At 38.5% G+C, this 20,660-nt stretch overlaps 1 protein-coding gene across 4 annotated transcripts in view; it reads right to left on the bottom strand.

The window, feature by feature from the left end:
* EFL1 (elongation factor like GTPase 1) overlaps positions 1-20,660 on the bottom strand; it is a 152,647-nt gene that overhangs the window by 80,154 nt on the left and 51,833 nt on the right. For all 4 annotated transcript variants that reach the window (XM_084640811.1, XM_084640814.1, XM_084640812.1 and 1 more), the window contains exon 15: positions 20,091-20,226. In XM_084640811.1, coding sequence (XP_084496937.1) covers positions 20,091-20,226 — 136 coding nt within the window. The remainder of the gene's footprint in view (positions 1-20,090; positions 20,227-20,660) is intronic.

Raw genomic sequence — 20,660 nt, 5'->3', positions numbered from 1 at the left:
TTAACTAGCCCATCTCCTGCAAACACAGATTAATACCTATAGTCCACATTCAAGCAATGGTTTTTCCAGTGCATTTTTCCAACGTCCAAAAGCAACGGCATTTCCATCACTTGGCAGATCCTTTTACAGCCTAAAAGAGTCATTAGAAAATTCTCCGGATAGTCATCCTAATTTTTTCTTCAATGTTAAGTATATTGCACAGGAATCAAATATTCTTATATCACAATGCAACAGAATGAAGATAGTGTTTTCTTTAAAGAAAACAATATTAAAAATGACATTCTAAACAGAAATTCAACAATGAAATAATCTGTACATCTCAAGAAAGTGTTTTTACATACTGCTTTAGAAACTAAGGGTGGGATTTGCAAAACGTTCAGCGCTGGCCTGACTCTGCTACCACTGAAGTCAATGATAATACTCCCATTTGATTTCAATGGAAACAGAGTTAAGCTAATGCTGAGTGCTTTAAAAAAATCTCACCCTATTTTTGTTTTTGTTTTTTTTTTAAAACTATTCTCACTCTATGCTGGTGATAGTCACAATCCTAATGCTCTTGTGCTATATGAGATTCACAAGTTTTCGAGTGAAGTGCTGTGAAAAATAAAAGTCAACAATAATATGTTTAGCATTAGCCAAAGGAAATGACTGTCAGATAATGGAAAAGATCACTATTCTCAGATATAAAAGGCACTCACACCCACCAGGCAGTCACACAAAGGGTTCTGAAATTTTACAAGACAGCTAGAACCAGAGGACTAAACCTACAATCAACACAGGTATTGAAACGTCAAGGACCAAGTGTGCAGAGGCAATGACTAGGTAAGAAGCCAATTCTCCCCTCCTCTCTTCCCCACCTCCTCCGCAGTTAGCGTACTGGGATTCCTCTGTAGGGGTTGTCCCTGAGTCCTGCTCAGGACTCCACCTTTTGTGCTCTTTGACTGGTAGGAGTCTGAGAATCTGAAAGCCCAATTCTCCAAAACCTTCTCTTGCTGCAGCAAGGTGGGCAGAGGGAATGTCTGCTACTCTAACCTCTCCCAAGTCTAGTTTTGGAGTCCTCCTCTCCACTGCAGTAGCTGCAGTGCTCTCTGCTGCCAGCTTTCCTAAGCAGCAATGGTGTGTAATTGAGCTGATTCTTGTTAGTTTCACTGCTGCCCAGAGGCATATGAGTAATAGCAGTGAACAGAGGCAAGCCCAGGCAGTTTTCACTCTGCTGCTAGGAAAAGCTCAAAGCAGTATTGCATTAGAGCTGTTTGCACACAGCCTCCACAATATCAGTTTGTACTTGGCTCATGTAAGGAAGGTTACCTAGAAATATATTATTTTAAATGAAAGCTCAAATTCTGCAGAAGATGATAGCACTTGCCCAGGAAAGATTACTACTTGCCCTAGGCAAGTTGATTCTTCAAATCCTACTTACATTACAGTATTATATAATCATAAAAATTTGCATCCTTAGCTTTAACAATGTTTTGCCACTGTATATTTTGTGGTATTTTTATGTTAGTTTAAAAGTTACTAACTTTAACTTTTACATATTATAATCCAACAGCCAGGAAGAACTAATTTAAAAGTTCTTTGGCCATTTGATCAGTAATATTACTTAAGTTTATAATTATCCTACACAGCTTTTTTATTTAAAAAAACAGTAATGCATAAAAAGCTTTCCCCCAGAGCTGAAATAGAACAAGTTTTTATGACCTCATCACAAGAGCCTGGAAAATTAGAGCAGCGCTTATAAAAATTTGGATAGCTATAAATTGCAAAACTAGAATATTCCAGGTAACTAACAAAATGAAACTTATATGAACATTTATTCACAAAAAAAATTACTAAATTGACGTGGTATTTTCTTTGGTAATCTTAAACAGGGAAGGCCCATGAGTGTAGAAAAAATACACAATTTCCTAAAAGCTCTTGAAATGTGATACACAACCCTACTTAAACTTCATTAAGTTTTTTTTAAAGTCAGCAACTTACATCAGCTGTAGATAACCTTCAAAAACATTAGTGTAAAATAAGTTATACTCACATTGTTACTGTACAAAAGATATAGAAGAAATAGACTATTAGAGACATGCATTATGCCTCTGACTCTCAAAACCTCTTACATTTCCTCCTCTCCGATATCTTACATTCAAATAATATGTCAACATTAGGTACAACCACAATGTAATAAACACTTGTTCCTTCATTTTTGCAATGGAGTCTATAAAATAAAACCCTTTGAAATTAGATCATCAATACAATAATATGCAGCACTGGTAGAAGCAGACAGTTGCTTGGAAGCATAAAACTTAAGTGATAAGCATAATACATTTCTAATTGCACTGGATACCAGTTTATTACCAATGTACTATACTATGCAACAATGCCCTATAAGCAACACAAGTGACACGCCTGTTTCTTGGAACTATCAGCACGCAAAGAACAATAATTTAACTGAACAATGACTGAGCACACTGCACTAGACAACTATACAACTGAGACAATGGCATTAATATAAAGCACTAAGAAAAAGGCAAACTGGATTCAAATGATAGGTTTATGATTATTCCTTTGGTTCAAAACAGCAATGTGAATATATTACAGTTTGACCAATTTAGTGTTTCATGATATTTATAAAACACTGTACCCAAATGGGAGGCTAACAGACATGAAAAGATACTGGATAGTCTTGATACTTAACAGAGATACAGCCCATTAAATAACAAAATCTATTCAATTATGTATCTTTAACCCAGTAATATTGTCAATGTTATACACCTCTTCAAAATGCTATGCTTCTTGTTTTTGTAATCAGCAAACAGCTACTAGCAAAAATTGCCAATATTATAGAAATAAAGACAAAGGTTCCAGCTTTCTTTGTTTCCTTTACTGTTTTCCCCTCTGTTCAATAACATTCTTGAGAAAGACTGCCCTCCTGTGTTCATTAATCAAGGCTGAGTCAAGATACTCCATACAGTCGGAATCACTTTAAGCTGGCTACTTTTTACAATCATATCACAGATTCAGAGAGCAAAATTAGTCCACCAAATGTTTACACAGAAGTAAAAGGCTGGTATAACAGCAGGACTGTTCCTAGGGCTTTCACAGAAGGTGGTAACGGCTTGCTAGTTGGCACTGATCCTGGAAAGCCTTTCTGGGCCTTTAAAATGGCATCATGGCTTGCAGCTGCTCTTAGCTCTAAGCAGAGGCTACTTATGAAAAGCTCCCAAATCGTTAGAAGAAATCCCAAAGGGATAAAATACTTGCTAGACACCCTGCAATGAACATAGCCATACTACTCTATACCCCACTCTACGTACTGCCTATAGCATCCTGTGCTTACCTTTACAGAACAACAAAAAAACTGGCCATCCAGTAAAGTAAATCCATAATTATGGCGACTCCAGATTTCTTAGTAATGTGAAATTCTAAAAGGCTTTTAATTCCAGAATCTTAAAGTGCTTTACAAAACAACTAAGCCTTGCAAAGCCACATGAGAGAAGCAAGAATGACTGTTTCACATGGGGAAAACTGAGGCACAGAAAGGTCAAGTGATTTGCCAACAGCCATACAGAAAGTCTGTGGCAGAAATGGGAACAGAAGTGACTTCTAGTCCTCTGATTTTAACAGGATCCTTCCCCCTGTAATAGCAAGTTAAAGAAATAAACTCTTAGTTTTTCAGAACAGTTCAAAAAAATTCACATGCCCAAATAACTGCATGTGAAAGAATCAGAAAATCACCTCACCTGTTACGAGTGTCTAAAACAGATCTTAGTTAGGTAACAAGTCACACAATTCTAGAAGTTAGCGAGAGTTTCCCTCTAAAACTTACTCAGCAATATACCAACCTCACTGCAATAAACAGCTATAAGAATGTACTGATTATCGCCTAGTATGTCAGCATACAGCCAAACATCACTGTGGTATATCAGGCAGAAAATACAGTGCATGTACTTCTCCAGGGTGCAAAAGCTGTTCTGAACTGTAAACAGCAAACCCTTCAATTTACCTATGCTGATATACATGCTGCAACTGAGAGAAGTGACTCACTTTCCCCTGGAGAACAAAGTCACGCTAAGTATTTAAGTTATTGCTCCTTGAATTAACATTTGTTGTGAGCTAACTGTATGAGCAAAAATTGCTAGCACGAGGTACATATACAAGTTTAAAAGATCAACAATTAGACAGATATATAGATAGCAATGAGTTTCTGAATATTTGGTACTGATTTACAAAGTGTCAAGTTCTGTTTTCAGAAATATGTTATTTTGTTTGTAATCAGCCTTTAGCCTAAATCACTTGGCAATATAGCATGCATTCTGAAGTCTATGAAGCATTACTGTGACTTCCATATTCACCACAAAAATACCAAGTCAGCACTTTTTTTGCCTGCTTAAAATAAATCCTATGCATCACCACAAACACAACTGTTTCTGAATCAAAGAGACGACAAACTTATTTTCTTCCATCAAAGAAGAAAAAAAGTGCATTTTGCTTCCAATTAAAGGACAGCAGTAAGAAAAATAAAGTCCATGCCAAAATGCTTTTAAGAAGCAGATGCACATGGTAGCTTCCTGTTTTTCCTCATGTGGGCATGGCCTTGCACAACCTCTGAGCTTGTGAGCCAAATTTATTTTCTCTTCAAACATCAGAATCTAATTTTTAACTGTCACCTAGGGGACAGCTGACTAAATTATTTTTATGCTCTTCAATCACAAAAATATCAAAACAAGGGTTACAAAGCTACCAGGCTCTATTTGTACTTTTCTTCTGTCTTGCTGAGAAACAAACATGTTCTGACATAGAAACCAGCAAATTATCCTTCCCTGCTTCTCCAACTATGTTGCTCCAAAAAGAACTTACTATTGCTTTATAAATCATATTAACCCTGTTATAGCAGCAATTACTGATTTGGACAAACCCTTCTTAAAAATACTTTTAACTAACTCCAACTATAAATGTTTGTGATCATCTACTTTGGGTAATTAAAAAATAATAATCTTACTCTCCTTTGTTTTCTCTACTCTTGTGGAAGCAAAATTTCTTCATTCTCTAAAGGTCTTTTCCTACCTGGCAAATATTGCTTTTAAAACTAATTTCACATGCAGTCCTGTGTTCATAGTAGAAATGAAATTTAGTTGTATTTTGTTAATGTCTTTATTTGTGCACTTGCTTCATCAGTCCAGTTATATGTATTTAATAAAGATTGCCCAGCCAACAGAATAACTTACATGTTTTGCATAAGAGATTTAAATTACATCTATTAACCTTTCAGTAATGAATTATTCATTTATACGGTTTTCTGTTTTACCTTTTTGTGAGTGAATTTAAGTAGTATTAATAGGTGCTGAGTTTAACACTCCTAGTGACCAAAGAGGAGGAATTCAAAGGGATTCACTCTGTAGCCATAAGACCCTCCTTGAGAATACCTCTGATGTAGAAGCTTCAATGGTAGCACAAGACCCTAGTACAGCAGATGTTTCCAGGGTGGGAGATGCCTGGCTGTTATGTGTAGAGGCTATTGTAGCCAGGAGGAGACAAAGATATTTTTTAAAAAGCAGGGGCTATCCTAATGTACTACTATTTTCAGGGCACTGGGCAAGAATAGCAGTGTCAGTTACAAAAATCTAAAAGGTGTGGTGAGATGTTACTCAAGTACCATTTTGGAGTTTATTACAAAATATTAATTGTCTCCTTTTTTTAAGAAATAAGGCCAATATTTTCAAAACAATTTAAGCACCTCAATGACCATCTAGGTGCCTAATAAATCATCTGACTTCTATTTGGGTGCTTCAGTGATTTTTCAAATGATGGGCACTGTATGTTCTCAGGATCTATGGGCATCCATAAATGATCGTGCCTATTTCTGGAATACTCAGGACCTGGCCAAGCGTTTAGGAATGGAACTGGAATTTTCAAATTTGATGTGGGGGAGCCAAGGAACACTTGGAAGTTAGGTATAGTCAGGATTTACATAACTCATTAGGTACATCTTATATTCAACTCCACACTGGCTGATGAGGCTATAGCACAACTACAAAAAAGGCCACACGTACACAAAAGCAGAAACAGAAAGAGGTGGAAGGGGCAAACTCAGGGACAAGTAGATGGACAATGTGCAAGATAGCACACAGAGTCAGGGTTTGTGTTGCATTGTGGTGGGGAGAGGGAGTAGAGGAAGAGGCCAAGGAACAACCTATAAACTGTGCCTCTACATTCTAAGGAAGCTGAAGGAGGAGGAGGAAATGCTCTTATCTTTTTAACAGCATCTACCAGCTGTACCAAAACTTTCTGGGGTTCTCAGAGCTGGAGACCAAACAGGGGTACAAAATCAGCCAAAATGCCAAATCAGTGTGATATTCTCAAGGATGAACTAGAGAACATAACACAGGTAAATAAGCCATCCTCTATTTTTCCTGAGAAGGTGACCATAGGCATGGGCAAGCTGGCCACCATCTCTTTGCAAAAAACAATGGGTGTGACCACAGGCATCAGTTAGTCAATTTTCTCACCAGCTCTAGAGCATTTCTGAAGGCTCGGATTCTTAAGGTTAATGATATAATCTTTCCCAATAACAGGCAAAACAACAGAGGAAAAGAAACTTATGTAATTATGCTCTGGGACTCTGATTCGACTACTGGGGCCATGAGCAGGCACAATGGGATAATCCACAACTCCCGTAAATTAGCGTTGACAGTAAAGGCATTTGTCCTGGAGTTAGACCCATAAAGTGGGTATGTTTTAACCCAAACTCATAATGCAACTGGAATATAGTCCAGGGATCTCCGTTATTACTCTGAGGGCAGGGTTGACAATATATTGTTTTCAGAAGGTGTAAGATGGCTACTAATAAACTATTTTCCAGAAAGTGCCAACCATAAAGGGTTTGGAAAATTTTACTGATACCTGCTAGCCCAACCCTAACAATCAGGATGAGAAAAAATGAAAACATGAACAGCCATGTCCAAGCCCCAATTTCATGATTCCTGCAATTGAAAGGAAACATTTTGTACTGTTTTATGCAGTCTATATTTTATGGTAGTATTATCATCATAATTTACTAGAGTCTCAGGCTGCATTAACTTTTCTGCAAATTTGCTGTTTCTTGCAGCTGGAATGAAACATAGCACAGCTATCCTCCTCACATGCTGATCTCTGGACAAGAAGTGGAAGGGGCAAGCTCGACAAGAGGTGGAAGGGACCTCTCTCCTATACTGATTACCAGACCAGAGGAGGACCATAAAACGGTCACATATGGTGCAGTCAGTTGATACTTCCATATAAGATGGGACAATACTTGTATGGATTCTCGGCCTGTGACAGGGGCACAATGAAGCCCTCTTGTGTTGCAAATACCTCAAATGCAGCAAGATGCTTAATGATGAAATTAAATAAAAATATACTTTCTAGATTGGCTAGCTTCATAGACAATGGCAAATACATGTTATATGACAACATAATGTAAAATAAATGTTTATATTTAAGACTCCATACTGAATCAGGAAGTTTTCTGCCTAGCTATTTTTCTTTTTAAATCATTATTTGCTAGTCTAATTTAATCCACACATTTACCTCAAGCAAAAGATGTCTTGGCATCGTATTCTAAAAAGAGTTACTGTTTGCACAGTTAAGATATAGCTGGCATATGCTTATGATTCTCAAACTTTTTGCATTTTTAAAGGCCTAGTTTTCCAGTAAGAAATTTATTTGTGTAATAAAAATAAAGAAATGGGCAGCCCTTCAAGATGCTGAATTATATAGTAAAATTATAGGCAAGAAAACATGACTGAAAAGATTTAGATATCTAAAATTTTAGAGCAAAGCCAATGAAAGTATCTAAAATTAAACAAAATTAAGTAGGTTTAAGTTACTGGCTAATTATTTTGCCTTACAATGTTTTCCAAAGTTTGCCTGTATCAATATAGTTGAGGAAGAGTATAATGAAAACCATGCAGTTTCTTTCCATTTGATTTTGTGCTTATGCAAAGTATTATCAGTTGAAAGGATCTGGCTGTGGAACTAACTTCCAGAGCAGCTTAGACAATCCCAGATTCTGACCATTTTCAGAAAAAGCAACAAATAGAGTTGGCTGGAAAACCAGATTTTTGCTTGGTGAAAAAAAAAAAAACCACTGACATTTCAAAATTTGTTTCCATTTTACATCAGAACAAAAATGAGACCTTTCAAAATGTTTTGGAAAAAACATGAAAGCCTTCCACCCCAGAAATAGCCAGTAGCATGGTTTTGGCACTCACCTGGGATGTGGGAAACCCAGGTTCAAGTCCCTGCTCTGAATCAGGCAGTGTGCCCAGACTACTGGCTATTCTGGGGGGTGGCTCTCTCTCTGAGTCCATGCATGGGGGGGGGGGGGGGGAGATGATGTAGTCATATCATATTTTAACACTCTTCCCATTCCACTAGTATCTCAGGAGGATGTTAAACTGCAGTTACTAAAGTTAGACATTTTTAAATCAGCAGATCTGGATAATTTGCATACATGAATTTTAAAAGAGCTGACTGAGGTGCTCAGTGGACTGTGATTGTTGATCTTCATCAGAGGGGAAGTTCCAGAAGACTGGAAGAAAGCGAACGTTGTGAAAATATTTAAAAACGATAAACAGGATGACCCAGGTAATTACAGGCCTATCAGTCCGACATCTATTCTGGGCAAGGAAATGGAGCAGCTGATAGGGGACTGGATTCATAAAGAATTAAAGGAGGGTAATGTAATTAATGTCAATCAACATGGCCTTATGGAAAATAGATCCTGTTTAACGAAAATAGATTTTTTTTTTTAAACGAGCCTACAAGTTTGGTTGATAAAGATAACACTGTTGATATAAGATACTTAGACATTGGGTGAGGTGTTTGATTTGGTATTGCACAACAGTTTGATTAAAAAACTAAAATGATATAAAATTAGTAAGGATCAGTTCTTGGTGTTACAATATTTAACATTCAAATCAATGACCTGGAAGAATGTAGGCCAGGGGTGGACAAACTTTTTGGGCAGAGGGCCACATCTGGCTGAGGAAACTGTATTCAGGGCCAGGGTAGGGGGTGCCCAGGAACCAGCTCAGGGCAAGGGATTGGGGCAGAGGAGGGGTGCGGAGTGTATGAGGGGATTCAGGGAAGGGGGTTGGGGTGCAGGAGGGGGCTCAGGGCAGAGGTGCAGGAGGGGTGCGGACTGCAGGAGGGAGCTCAGGGCAGGGGGTTGAGGTGCAGGGACTGCGGGAGGGAGCTCAGGGAAGGGGGTTGGGATGCAGGAGGGGTGCAGTGTGTGACGGGGGTCAGCGCAGGGAGTTGGGGTGCAGGCAGGGGGCTTAGGGCAGGGGGGTGCGAGGTGTAGGCAGGGGGCTTAGGGCAGGGAGTTGTGGGGGCCAGGTGCAGGAGGGGTTCAGGCTCCGGCCCTGCGCCACTTACCTAAAGCGGCTCCAGGGTGGCAGTGGCATACATCGGGGCCAGGGCAGGCTCCCTGCATGCCTGCCCTGGCCCCATATAGCGCTGCTCTGGGAAGCGGCTGGCATCACGTCTCTGCGCGGCCCCTTGGGGACGGTGGGGCACAGGCTCCATGCGCTGCCCTTGCCACATCTCCAGATACCTCCCCCGAAGCTCTTATTGGCCGCGGTTCCTCGTTCCCAGCCCACGGGAGCTGTGGGGGGCGGTGCCTGGAAGCAAGAGCAATGCACAGAGCCCTGTGCCCTGCCCCTCTCCCCGCCCGGGCCCCAAGGACATGGTGCCGGTTGCTCCTGAGAGCAGCGCAGGGCCTGCGGCACCACAGGGGGCAATCCCGCGGGCCGGATCTGGCCCGTGGGCCGTAGTTTGCCCACCCCAATGTAGGCCAGACTTACAGGATGGGGAACTCTATCCTGGAAAGCAAAGACTCTGAAAAAGACTTGGGGGTGGATAATCAGCTGAACATGAGTTCCCAGTGTGATGCTGTGGCCAAAAGGGCTAATGCAATCCTTGGATGCATAAACAGCGGTATTTCGAGTGGGAGTAGAGAGGTTATTTTACCTCTGTATTTGGCATTGGGGTGGACTGCTGCTAGAATACTGGATCCTTTTCTAGTGTCCACAATTCAAGGATGTTGACAAATTGGAGAGGATTCAGAGAGGAGCCATAAGAATGATTAAAGAATTAGAAAACATGCATGATAGTTATAGACTCAAGCTCAATCTATTCATTTTAATAGAGAGAAGGCTAAGGGGTAACTTGATTACACTCTATAACTACCTACAGAACAAATGTTTGATAATGGTCTCTTCAATCTAGCAGAGAAAGAGATAACATGATCCAATGGCTGGAAGCTGAAGCTAGACAAATTCAGACTGGAAATAAGGTGTAACATTTTTTTAACAGTGAGGAAAATTATTTACCAAGAGGCATGGCAGATTCCCCATTATAAGCAATTTTAAAATCAAGATTGAATAATTGAAAGATATGCTCTAGGAATTATTTTTGGGGAAGGTCTCTAACCTATGTTATACAGAAGGTCAGATTAATGTTCCCTTTTTGCTGGGAATCTATGAACCTCCCTCTATATTCCATGCTGGACTGGAGAAACCTTCCTCACATAAATTTAGTTGAGTAATTCTCTTCAAAAAGTTTCAGTTTCAACAAACTGGTATTTTTTTTTTATGAAAATGTTTTGTCAAAACATTCCTGACCATCCGTAGCTGCAAAGCCTTCTGTGCTTAAACTTTTCCACCAAAACCAGAATGACAATATTGAACCATCTCCCACCCACATTCTTAAGTGTTTTGATGGACTGGGACTTTTCACTGAAAAAAAATTTAATTCCTACATTCAGTATATGTCCCTTAAAATTCTCTCTGTCCTGCAAGAAGACAATGTGTTTTTAAACAAGAAGTCACTTTTCTGAATGGAATTCATCCTTCAAGGAAAGAAATCCCCTACAGGACAGGAGGAATTTTGACACCAGGACTGAATGAACTCACTACATTCATGCAACCAGACGATGTCAGTGTAAATGATAGTACTGTGATAGTAAATATTTGATTACGAGTGTCCTGAATTCTGCTCTTCAGTTGTTTTAATATGAAACTTATCAAGATGAAATGGTGGTGGTCCTTGAATTTTACAGTTTTATTCTAAAATAATGCTTTTGTATTTGGTAGAAATTAGAGTTTTTCTGCTTAGATTTTTAAGAAAACAGTTTCATGTTCTAGGATCTTCAAATACCCTTTTTTTCCTTTTGTATTACCTGTATATTGCCACCATTTATGAAAATATAGTTCAAGATACCCCAGCACTTCCATCCTACACCATAATATGCAGGAGCATAAAATTACATTTGCAGAGTCAGTTCAGGATGAATTTAGGCATACAGATTTAAAAGATTACCTGCAAATATTTTAAAAAGCAATATTTAAAGGCATAAGTATCAGGACACACATTTAATTTATTCATTTGGTTATTGAGACTGCACACATTATATACGCGAGGGCAGCTAAGTATCCAGTTTTGAGCTCATTTAGCCATCTGTACATACAACCACTAATTGGATGCAAAATTAGGTGCACAATAGCATACCTAAATTTTCTGAATATTTGGACTTTCAAGTTCCAGACTGAGACTGCAGGACCGGCAGTTTGAAAGAAAACATTTTATTTGTAAAATGCATAAATGTGCAATTTTTATTTCAATTTAATTAATAACCTTCTCTATGGTATTCCTCACCACAGTGACTCAACCCCTCAAAACTTTCATGAGTGTACAGTATCCCTACAACATGAAGGAAAAGTAGCATTATTAACTTCATTTTACATTTTAGGAACTCAGGAACAGAAAGATTATGAGACCTGCCTAAATTTACACAGTCTATGGCAGAACCAGGAACTGGACTCACACCTCCCGAGTTCTTGTCCAGTGCTTTTAACCACAAAACTATCCTCCTCTTTTGCCTATGAGTAAGGCTGCGAGTCTGTCACAGAGGTCATGGATTCCGTGACTTTCCGGGACCACCATGCGCCTCCCTCCCCACCCCCTGGAGCACCATCAGTGGTCTCAGACTGCACACCCTCCCCTCCTGCCCAGAGCACCAGTGCCAGTCTCAGACAGCACACCCTCCCCTCCTGCCCAGAGCACCAGCAGTGCCCCCAGGCTGCCGCCCCAGCCCCAGAGCCCCCACGGCGCCCCCCGGGAGCCCCCGCGGCGCCCCCCGGGAGCCTCTGCCCCAGAGCACCCAAGGTTTAGTCAGGGGTATATAGTAGAAGTCATGGACAGGTCATGGGCTGTGAATTTTTGCTTACTGCCCATGACCTGTCCATGACTTTTACTAACAATACTTATGACTGAATCTTAGTCTTACCTATGAGAAATAAATACATTTAAATTAATGGGGATCCTTATCAGAAGTGTGGATCAGTACTGAACTGATCCAAGGGGAAAAAAAACTTCTATGCATAACATTCATGGACCATTTGGGCTCAAGTGTTTTCAAATGGATTTCACAACAGCTTTCATGGGGCAGGGGGAGGGTGAGACAGCTATGGCTGAATATGTCTTAGTTACCTAAACCTTTCTAGCTATATTATAAGACAGGCGGGCATCACCACTGGAAGAATGGGAAAGTGTGAATAAATATTAATTTAAAAATAAAGGGAAAAAAAAAACTTACTTGAGGTGAATATGAAAAAAGTGTAAGTTTTATAGGATGGCCAGAGGGTCAGTCAACCTTTAAGGCCTGAGGAGAAAAATCAGGATAAAACCAAAGGAGGCCTCAGCCTCCCTCTCACTGGGTGAATATGCACAACAGATTTCCAGAAAAAAAAAAAAGTTTAAATACCATTAAACAAAAGCCTACTAAGATGATGCGGAAATGGGCTATTCAAAACAACTGTGCATACACATAGTTTTCTATATGCAACTCTGCAAGGTCAAAGACCCAGAAGGGAACCTTGCTTATAAGTAATTGTTTGTTTGTCACAGGTCTCTTTTCTCCCATCCTAGAAGAGAAAGAAGACTGATGATGGTAGTTACTTCATCTACCAGAAAGGAAAATATCTATCAAGGATAAGTACTAGCCAACCAACTTCCTGTCAGAGAACTTTGAAAGTAAGAAACGAGTGCATTAAATCTCTCTCAATAAGCAGCATGTCTTAAAGGGGAAGGGAAGAATGCAGCAGAAGAAAAACTACTTTAATCAACAGAGTTATCACCCTTGTTTTATGACTCTCTCATTCTATCAGAGACAGTAGGGACTGACAAGTGATGTAGCAAGCAGTGTACCAAAGAAAGAGGAAAAACTTTAATGTGCCACTTGAAACTTTTTTCAGCTAAATTAAGTTCTTGGAAGTTGACAGATCCAAATGGTAAAGCTGGATAAATCCACATCCAGAAGACAAAGTGGCCACCTTCTCAATTTGAATGACCAGTGCCCCACATCAAGAAGTCATTATGCTCCTGCCAAAGTGATATTTAACACATTTAGGATGGGGGTGTTTGGCCAAATGATGTGGCAAAAAATACATTTTTTAAAAATCTACTTACAGTGCTCTTACAGGCACCTATTGATACAACAATCAAAATATAAAATAATGTTTTAACTCCCTGACACTATTTATGGGTCAGATAAAACTTCAGGGCATGCGTTACGTAGAAGAGATACGGACTGCTCTTTCCTAAGAAAAAGGCTCAGAGCACTAAGAAGTCAAGTCAAAAGATTTGTTATGTGGAAATAAGAATTAACCTTCAGAAGAAATTTCTGGGAAGTGAAAAATACATACTACAATGATAAGCACAGGGCATATGGGCAGTCAGGTAAAAACTGCCCTGTCCTTTAAAAATTAGGGGCTAAAGAAGAGAGGTAATCAAGAAATATCTGTGGAAAAGTGGCTATAACAAAAAGGGCTACAGGACCTTAAAACATCTTGTACTGAATAAGTCCTTAATGATTTATAAGAGACAGATTTAGAATCCAAATCACTCTACCTCTTGGTCATAAGACAATACTTTAAGAGTTATATATGTTATGTTTTTAGATATTTTTCAGTGTCTTAGGATTCCGGTCAAGGCTTTTTCTCAGCCCAACTTAAAGAATTTTTCCAAACTTCAGTTCAATGGCTCTTAGCTTTTTCAGCCAACAGTCTCAACTAAATCATGCTTCCTACATTAGCCCTGAAAACATGTGTATTCTAATACAGTGACAACTCCTAAGTGCATTTTTCCAAATCTTTTCCGAGGACTTTGTAAATTTAAGAGAGTACAAGTAGGATCTTAATATCTAACTGCTGGCACAGGACCTCTCCTGGAAGTAAATGCAGAGGAGAAAGATGAAAAGTAATTAACTGATTACAGTAGCACTCACACTATTGACAAAAGAAATTTTTCGCACATACACATTTGTTGTTGTAAACCTAACAGAGTAGATCAATCATTAGTGCATATAAATCTCTGGGTTTGTCTACATAGTTAGTGCACATCAGCATGTTGCACACCACCTGGCTGCATAGATCCTGCTGGCGTACAAAGTTCCTTAATGCGCATAGATGTAGCCCTGTTTGAAACAAGCAATCGTCAATGCACATTAGGGAACTTTTAGTGTGTTCCAGCAGATTCCACATGGCCAGTTAGTGTTCAACACACTGGCACGCACAGGAATTTATACCCCACCTGGTATACACTAACACGCTATATAGACAAGCTCACAGAGTCTACAAGTCAAATGCTTTTGTTACCAAAGAGCATTCCACATAAGAAAGCAGAGCTCCTGATAAGCAAGTAGTTCAAAATGACCACACTCTTATCCAAGAGACCCCAGAAATATTTTTATTTACTCTGACTGTAAGATATAACTAATTTCTTAACCAAAAACAGTGCAGAAATCGATAACTCATCCAATAGGTTTTGGAGAACTGAAATTGCAAATTGCAGGGGGGTACACTGAGGGAAACGGTATTTTGCTTCTATCAGGATAGATTATGCATGGAAATAGGCCTACTGTTTAAGAGTTTTTAAGAAAGGGTCTATGAAGAATAGTAAATATACACAGAACATTCTTGACAGTAAGGTTCTAATACAAATTAACAAAAGCAAAATGGAATCTCACTCCTTATACTCTTCTACTTCTACATAATAGCATACGAAAATACGTTGCCCACCTCTTGAAATTCCCTGCAACACATAGATATTAGGGAAGGATTGAGAATGGTGTTTCAGTCCTAACTCTGAATCTCTTTGATTTTGTTTGTCTGTGCTGTAACTCATAACCTTACTGTTATTTGAATACAAGTTTGACTTGTTAGCAAAGTTCCTTGCAGTACTAGGAAGAAGTTTTTGCACATTACAGACATCAACCCCAAATTTCTCAGATTCATAAACACTTATAAAAATCTTAATTTGTCAAGGAAAAGTAAGTTGAATGTAATGACCAATAGGTGAACACTTTCTCCATCTTCATTTATATACCTTCACATCAACCAATTTATTTGGCCATTACATCTGATTAGAAACCAAAAGGTAATGCAAGGCTGCTCATTAGGACGTGGCTGAGATTATGACTTGTTAGAATTCGATCAGATACAACCTATAGCAGAAAAAGTAAAAACTATACAGTAAAATTTTAAAAAGAGAAACAGGCAGTCATGATTAACTCTATATTCCATATGGCAAAAATTTAATTACAAAAGGGTAAAACTCAGCTTCCTTAATTTACTAGATAATTTACAAGTAATTTCCTTGTATGGCTGGAGAGAAAGCACTTATGCATCCTTTGAAGCTGAAAGATAAATTGGCTTTGAAACAGAAATCACTGTTATTAACTGCAGTCATAAAAGCCTAGCACCAGCAATTATTACAAGTTCCCTTTTATATGGAAGATATTGCATTCTGTCTTTGAGAAGTCAGAAAAGGTGTTTGTTCAAGCTACATAAATTAACAATGTACCTTTACGGGAAGAGAAAAAACAAATGAACTAGAAGACAGACAGGGCTTTTAACTCTTTTGGAAATGCTTAAAATGACATCAGATTATTACTGATGCTTCAGTTTGCATGTTCTAGATAAGTATTAATTCAAACCCATTTGTCAATATACTCAGAGATCAGATGTAAGTGTGCTAAAAGTGTGAAATACTAAATATATTTTGGCTAACAGCCTTAATTGCTTTAGTGCCAATTCTGATCCTATGCTACTGAAGAATAATTCTGGTCATAAAATCCAGACAAAGCTTGGGATGTTTCATATTTCTGAAAGGATCTACACTTCAGTTCAATTAAAAAATTGCATATCCAGATGTTCATTATACAATGGGTGAACTTAATGAAGTTCCAAGATTTTGAAAGAGTTTTTTTGATTTCAGAAATAGTCCTAAAAAAAAAAAAAATTAGGAATTTTCTGGAAACAGCAGACTTTCAGACCAGCAAACTTTTCTAAGGGTACCTACTGCACAACGGTAAATTGCAATAACAGCTATAATAGACTGTTTTTATGGGTCAGATCAACACTTAAAGAGCTGGTTTTGTTCTTTTAAATATTTCATACTCATTCAGTTTACTCTTTGCAATATCAAAAATATACCGGGTGTATATTTATCCACTTATTTTTAACTGAAAAAGGGCAACCTAGCATATTCAAACTGCTTTAAAATCCAGTACAAAGCTCTAACAGAAGACGCTTGCAAATAAACTCAGGCTTTGTCTACATCAGTGGTTCCCAAACTAGGGGCGCCACTTGTTCAGGAAAAGTGCCTGGCGGGCCGGGCCAGTTTGTTTACCTGCCACATGCGCAGGTTCGGCCGATCGTGGCTCCCACTGGCCACGGTTCGCTGCTCCAGGCCAACAGGGGCTGCGGGAAGCGGCACGGGCCGACAGACTTGCTGGCCACCCTTTCCGCAGCCCCCATTGGCCTGGTGCGGCGAACCAAGGCCAGTGGGAGCCGCGATTGGTCAAACCTGCGGACGCGGCAGGTAAACAAACCGGCCTGCCCTGCCAGGGACTTTGCTTGAACAAGCGGCGCCCCTAGTTCGGGAACCACTGGTCTACACTACCACTTTTGTCAGTCAGGGGTGTGAAAAAAACCACACCTCCTGACCGACCTAAGTTTCACTAGCAAAAGTGCTGGTGTGGACACGCTATGTCAGCACGAGAGGCTCTCCTGCTGACATAGCCAACGCCGCTCATTGGGGGTGGTTTAATTATGCCAGCAGAAGAGCTCTGTCTCTCCAGCTAACAAAGAGCAGCTACATGGGAGACATTACAGCTGTGCTGTTTTAAGGTCCGTACTGTAGACATAGCCTCACATTCACCAGCTGCTGAGGATTTAGACAGTAGGCAATACACAGTGATTAGAATGTGATACTAAGTGATTAGCATGGTTAAATGCCTAGATTACTGGAATCCAATCTTAAGCCAGTATATACTAACCTTTCTTTAATTTTTAAAAAGGAACACACTACAGTACAAAAAGTTGGAGCAGGGTTATTTCTTCTAGCACCTGACCCAACATGTACAGAGGGTTTTTTTTCTTTTAAAAAGCTGGGTAGCATTTAACAGTCACTGTAATGCAACATCTGGAATTCTTTAGGTTAGCATGAGAAAGGTAAGTTTATGACAGAATTCATATTGGCAGAAATCATGGCTTCACCTTGCCCTGATTATCTGAGCTCCATTTGCTCTCTGTCCACTCTGAGTCTTTGTTCCCAGCAGCAATCTGAAGAGCAGTCAGTTCATACCTGCCTTCCCTTTGTCTTCAGCTCAAGAGTCAGTTTTTTGGGAAAGTATGAAGTAAAATATAGCATATAACATAAGCTGCTTCAGTCTATGTTCTCATTTAGATGATTATGCTTTATTCAAATGCACTGGATTCATGTAATTTTGAATAATTTGTTTTACACTAAATGTATTAAAATATACTGTTCTTAACTATAGATCCACAGGGTATTGTGTAGACCTTGGTAAGAAAGTGTCATATACCATGATGTGTAAGCCATAACTACAATGTCCATTTGAATGGAATAAAGGCAAATAACTAACTATCACCACGTTTCAGCAAAGGACAAAAATATATTAAAAGGGATTAGCTAATGTCTTCTACAAATGATGGATTTCAGCTATCATTTACTAGAGAAATCTGATACTTAGGAAATGTTCCAATAAGGAAGGGAACAGCATCACTGCTTTACATGAAAGAAGCTTTTTAGACTTAGTAGGACACATTTACTCCTTGAAATATAGTTGAAACAGTTAACACACCATCTTTACATTATTATATGACTAAGTATCTACACAACATAGGAAAGTTACTTACTAGCACTACACTAAATGGTCCTCAAAATACATAATCATGACAAGTATGGACAAAAATGCAGTTTATTGGTATTCATTAATTTCTCAACACTGACAAAAGATTAATATATTGTGTCTGAGGATGTTTCTGCAGCACTTTAAAGGAGAATGACTTAAAAACATCTGGAACGGATTTAAGTTTCCATGATAGGTCTAAAGATTTGGAAACTTAATTTAATTTCCTGCAGATTTTATGAGAAGCTAGCAAACATCTATTTTTAGAAATACATGTGTGCTTTCACAAAAAGATGATGTATATTAAGAGACTGTTAGCCACTTCTAATTTCATCACTTTCAACCATAGTTAGATTAACATTGGCTGGTATTAAATGCTAGATCATCAACAGTTTCACTTCTAGACCATGAGCTGTTTTTATACTAAATCACTTCAAGACCTCCTACTTTCTGTAGCTGAGGTCAAATGTGAGAAGTGCTATATTTCCTGTAGCTGAGGTCAAATGTGAGAAGTGCTATATTTCCTGTAGCTGAGGTCAAATGTGAGAAGTGCTATATTTCCTGGGCTTCATGAGTCACACAAAGTGAACCTTCTACTGTTTATACAAAATACAGTCACCAAATAATCATGAATTGTTCAAGCTAGCCATATGAAGTATTTATCTGTTTTTTTGACAGAATTTTACATCTGGAATTTATAAGCCACACTCTTAAGTATCATATGGGTATTTTTATAAACTGGTTTCTATTTTTCTTTAAGCTTCTGTTACAAAAATATGACTGATATTTTACTGACGCTGGTTAACACAAGAGCTACAAAATAATGAAAAGTTAGTTGAATCAATAATACTACATAACAGTTTGAACATGGAAGTTCTCGGACATAAAAATTAGTACCCTTGTTTTAAAAATACAACTCTAGTAATATATACAGAAGACCGACCATACCAGATTGCTGTGTTATATTCACAATATGAAATGTATTTTTACATTTCATATGAATCAATTTATAGATTTCAAAATGCTAAGTTTTATTATAATGCAGGCAAATTTTGAAGGAAAACCATAAATATAATGTCAAATTAAAGCCAGGATCATAAGAACAAAATGCTGTTTTTGAGGTAAAAAGATAATTAATAAAAGAAATAAGTAGCAGGAAATGGTCAGTAACTGAAGCACCAAAGCAAAATGTTCAGCACGGAACATTCAGTATAGAGCAGAACAAAAGGATGAGGGCAACTTATTTATCCTTCAAAGAGTTAAGGGCGGGGGCAGGGAGAGAAGTGTGAGAATTTGTCACAGGCATAAGAACGTTTCTTAGCTATCACTGGTCTGAGATGAGGATTTGAAAAGTTTAGTGGTTGGGAAGAATCTGTATTACTCGAAAGTATTTCCGGAATTGACAGGTTGGGAGATCATCAACCTTAAAAATCACAATTATTTCCAAATACCATATTGATTAACTACCGTCTTACCCCCTCAAAAAAGTCAATGATGATATGATTTTAGCAACCAGTATCAAACAGACATTACAATATGCGTGTAAGCACTTTGGGGGAAGAAATATGTAGTTTCATGATTTGTATACAAAAGCTAACACAATGGACACCGATCCTGATAATGGCCTCTCGATGCTACCAAACCACAACACAAATATTGCAATTAAAATGGCCTAGTCCTTTTTCATCTTCAATTCACTTAAACTATGAAGTTCAAAGTTTTAAGCGAATATTTATTTCTTATAGACTTAAATCACATCTGAAGGATTTCTACATCTTTTATATACTGAATGACCTCAGGATTCAAGGCTCTATTAACTGAACCATTAACATAGTCCTACCTAGAACATTGCCTGAAGGCACTTCTTCTAGATCCTCCAGTCCTCTTCCCATCAGCAAATAGAGATTCTCTAATGTACAGCAAGCCATGTGAGGTACTGATGGCAGATCATCTGCAGCAGAACAACCTGACGGTAACTAGGTACAGAGAAAAATAATCAATGCTGGATATTTATCTCTAAGTAACTGCTATTAACTTGGTTCTGAAGTGACTCTAGAACTCCAGAACTGAAAACAAATACATACCTAAAGCATTTTTAGTTTAACAAAGTTATCTGTCAGAAGAAATTCTGATAAAATAATTTGATTAACACTGATTTCTAATGACAGGTTTCAGAGTAACAGCCGTGTTAGTCTGTATTCGCAAAAAGAAAAGGAGTACTTGTGGCACCTTAGAGACTAACCAATTTATTTGAGCATGAGCTTTCGTGAGCTACAGCTCACTTCATCAGATGCTACTCCTTTTCTTTTTACTGATTTCTAAATCAAACTTGTGAGGAAACAGAGTTCATACAGGGAACCCATGAAAAATTACTGTTAGAATGACATAGTAGCAAGAGTATAATGTGATT

Source organism: Lepidochelys olivacea (genome assembly GCF_965140295.1).
Source record: "Lepidochelys olivacea isolate rLepOli2 genome assembly, chromosome: 10".
NCBI classification, from domain to species: Eukaryota; Metazoa; Chordata; order Testudines; family Cheloniidae; genus Lepidochelys; species Lepidochelys olivacea.
This window is presented reverse-complemented; position numbering and strand designations above follow the sequence as displayed.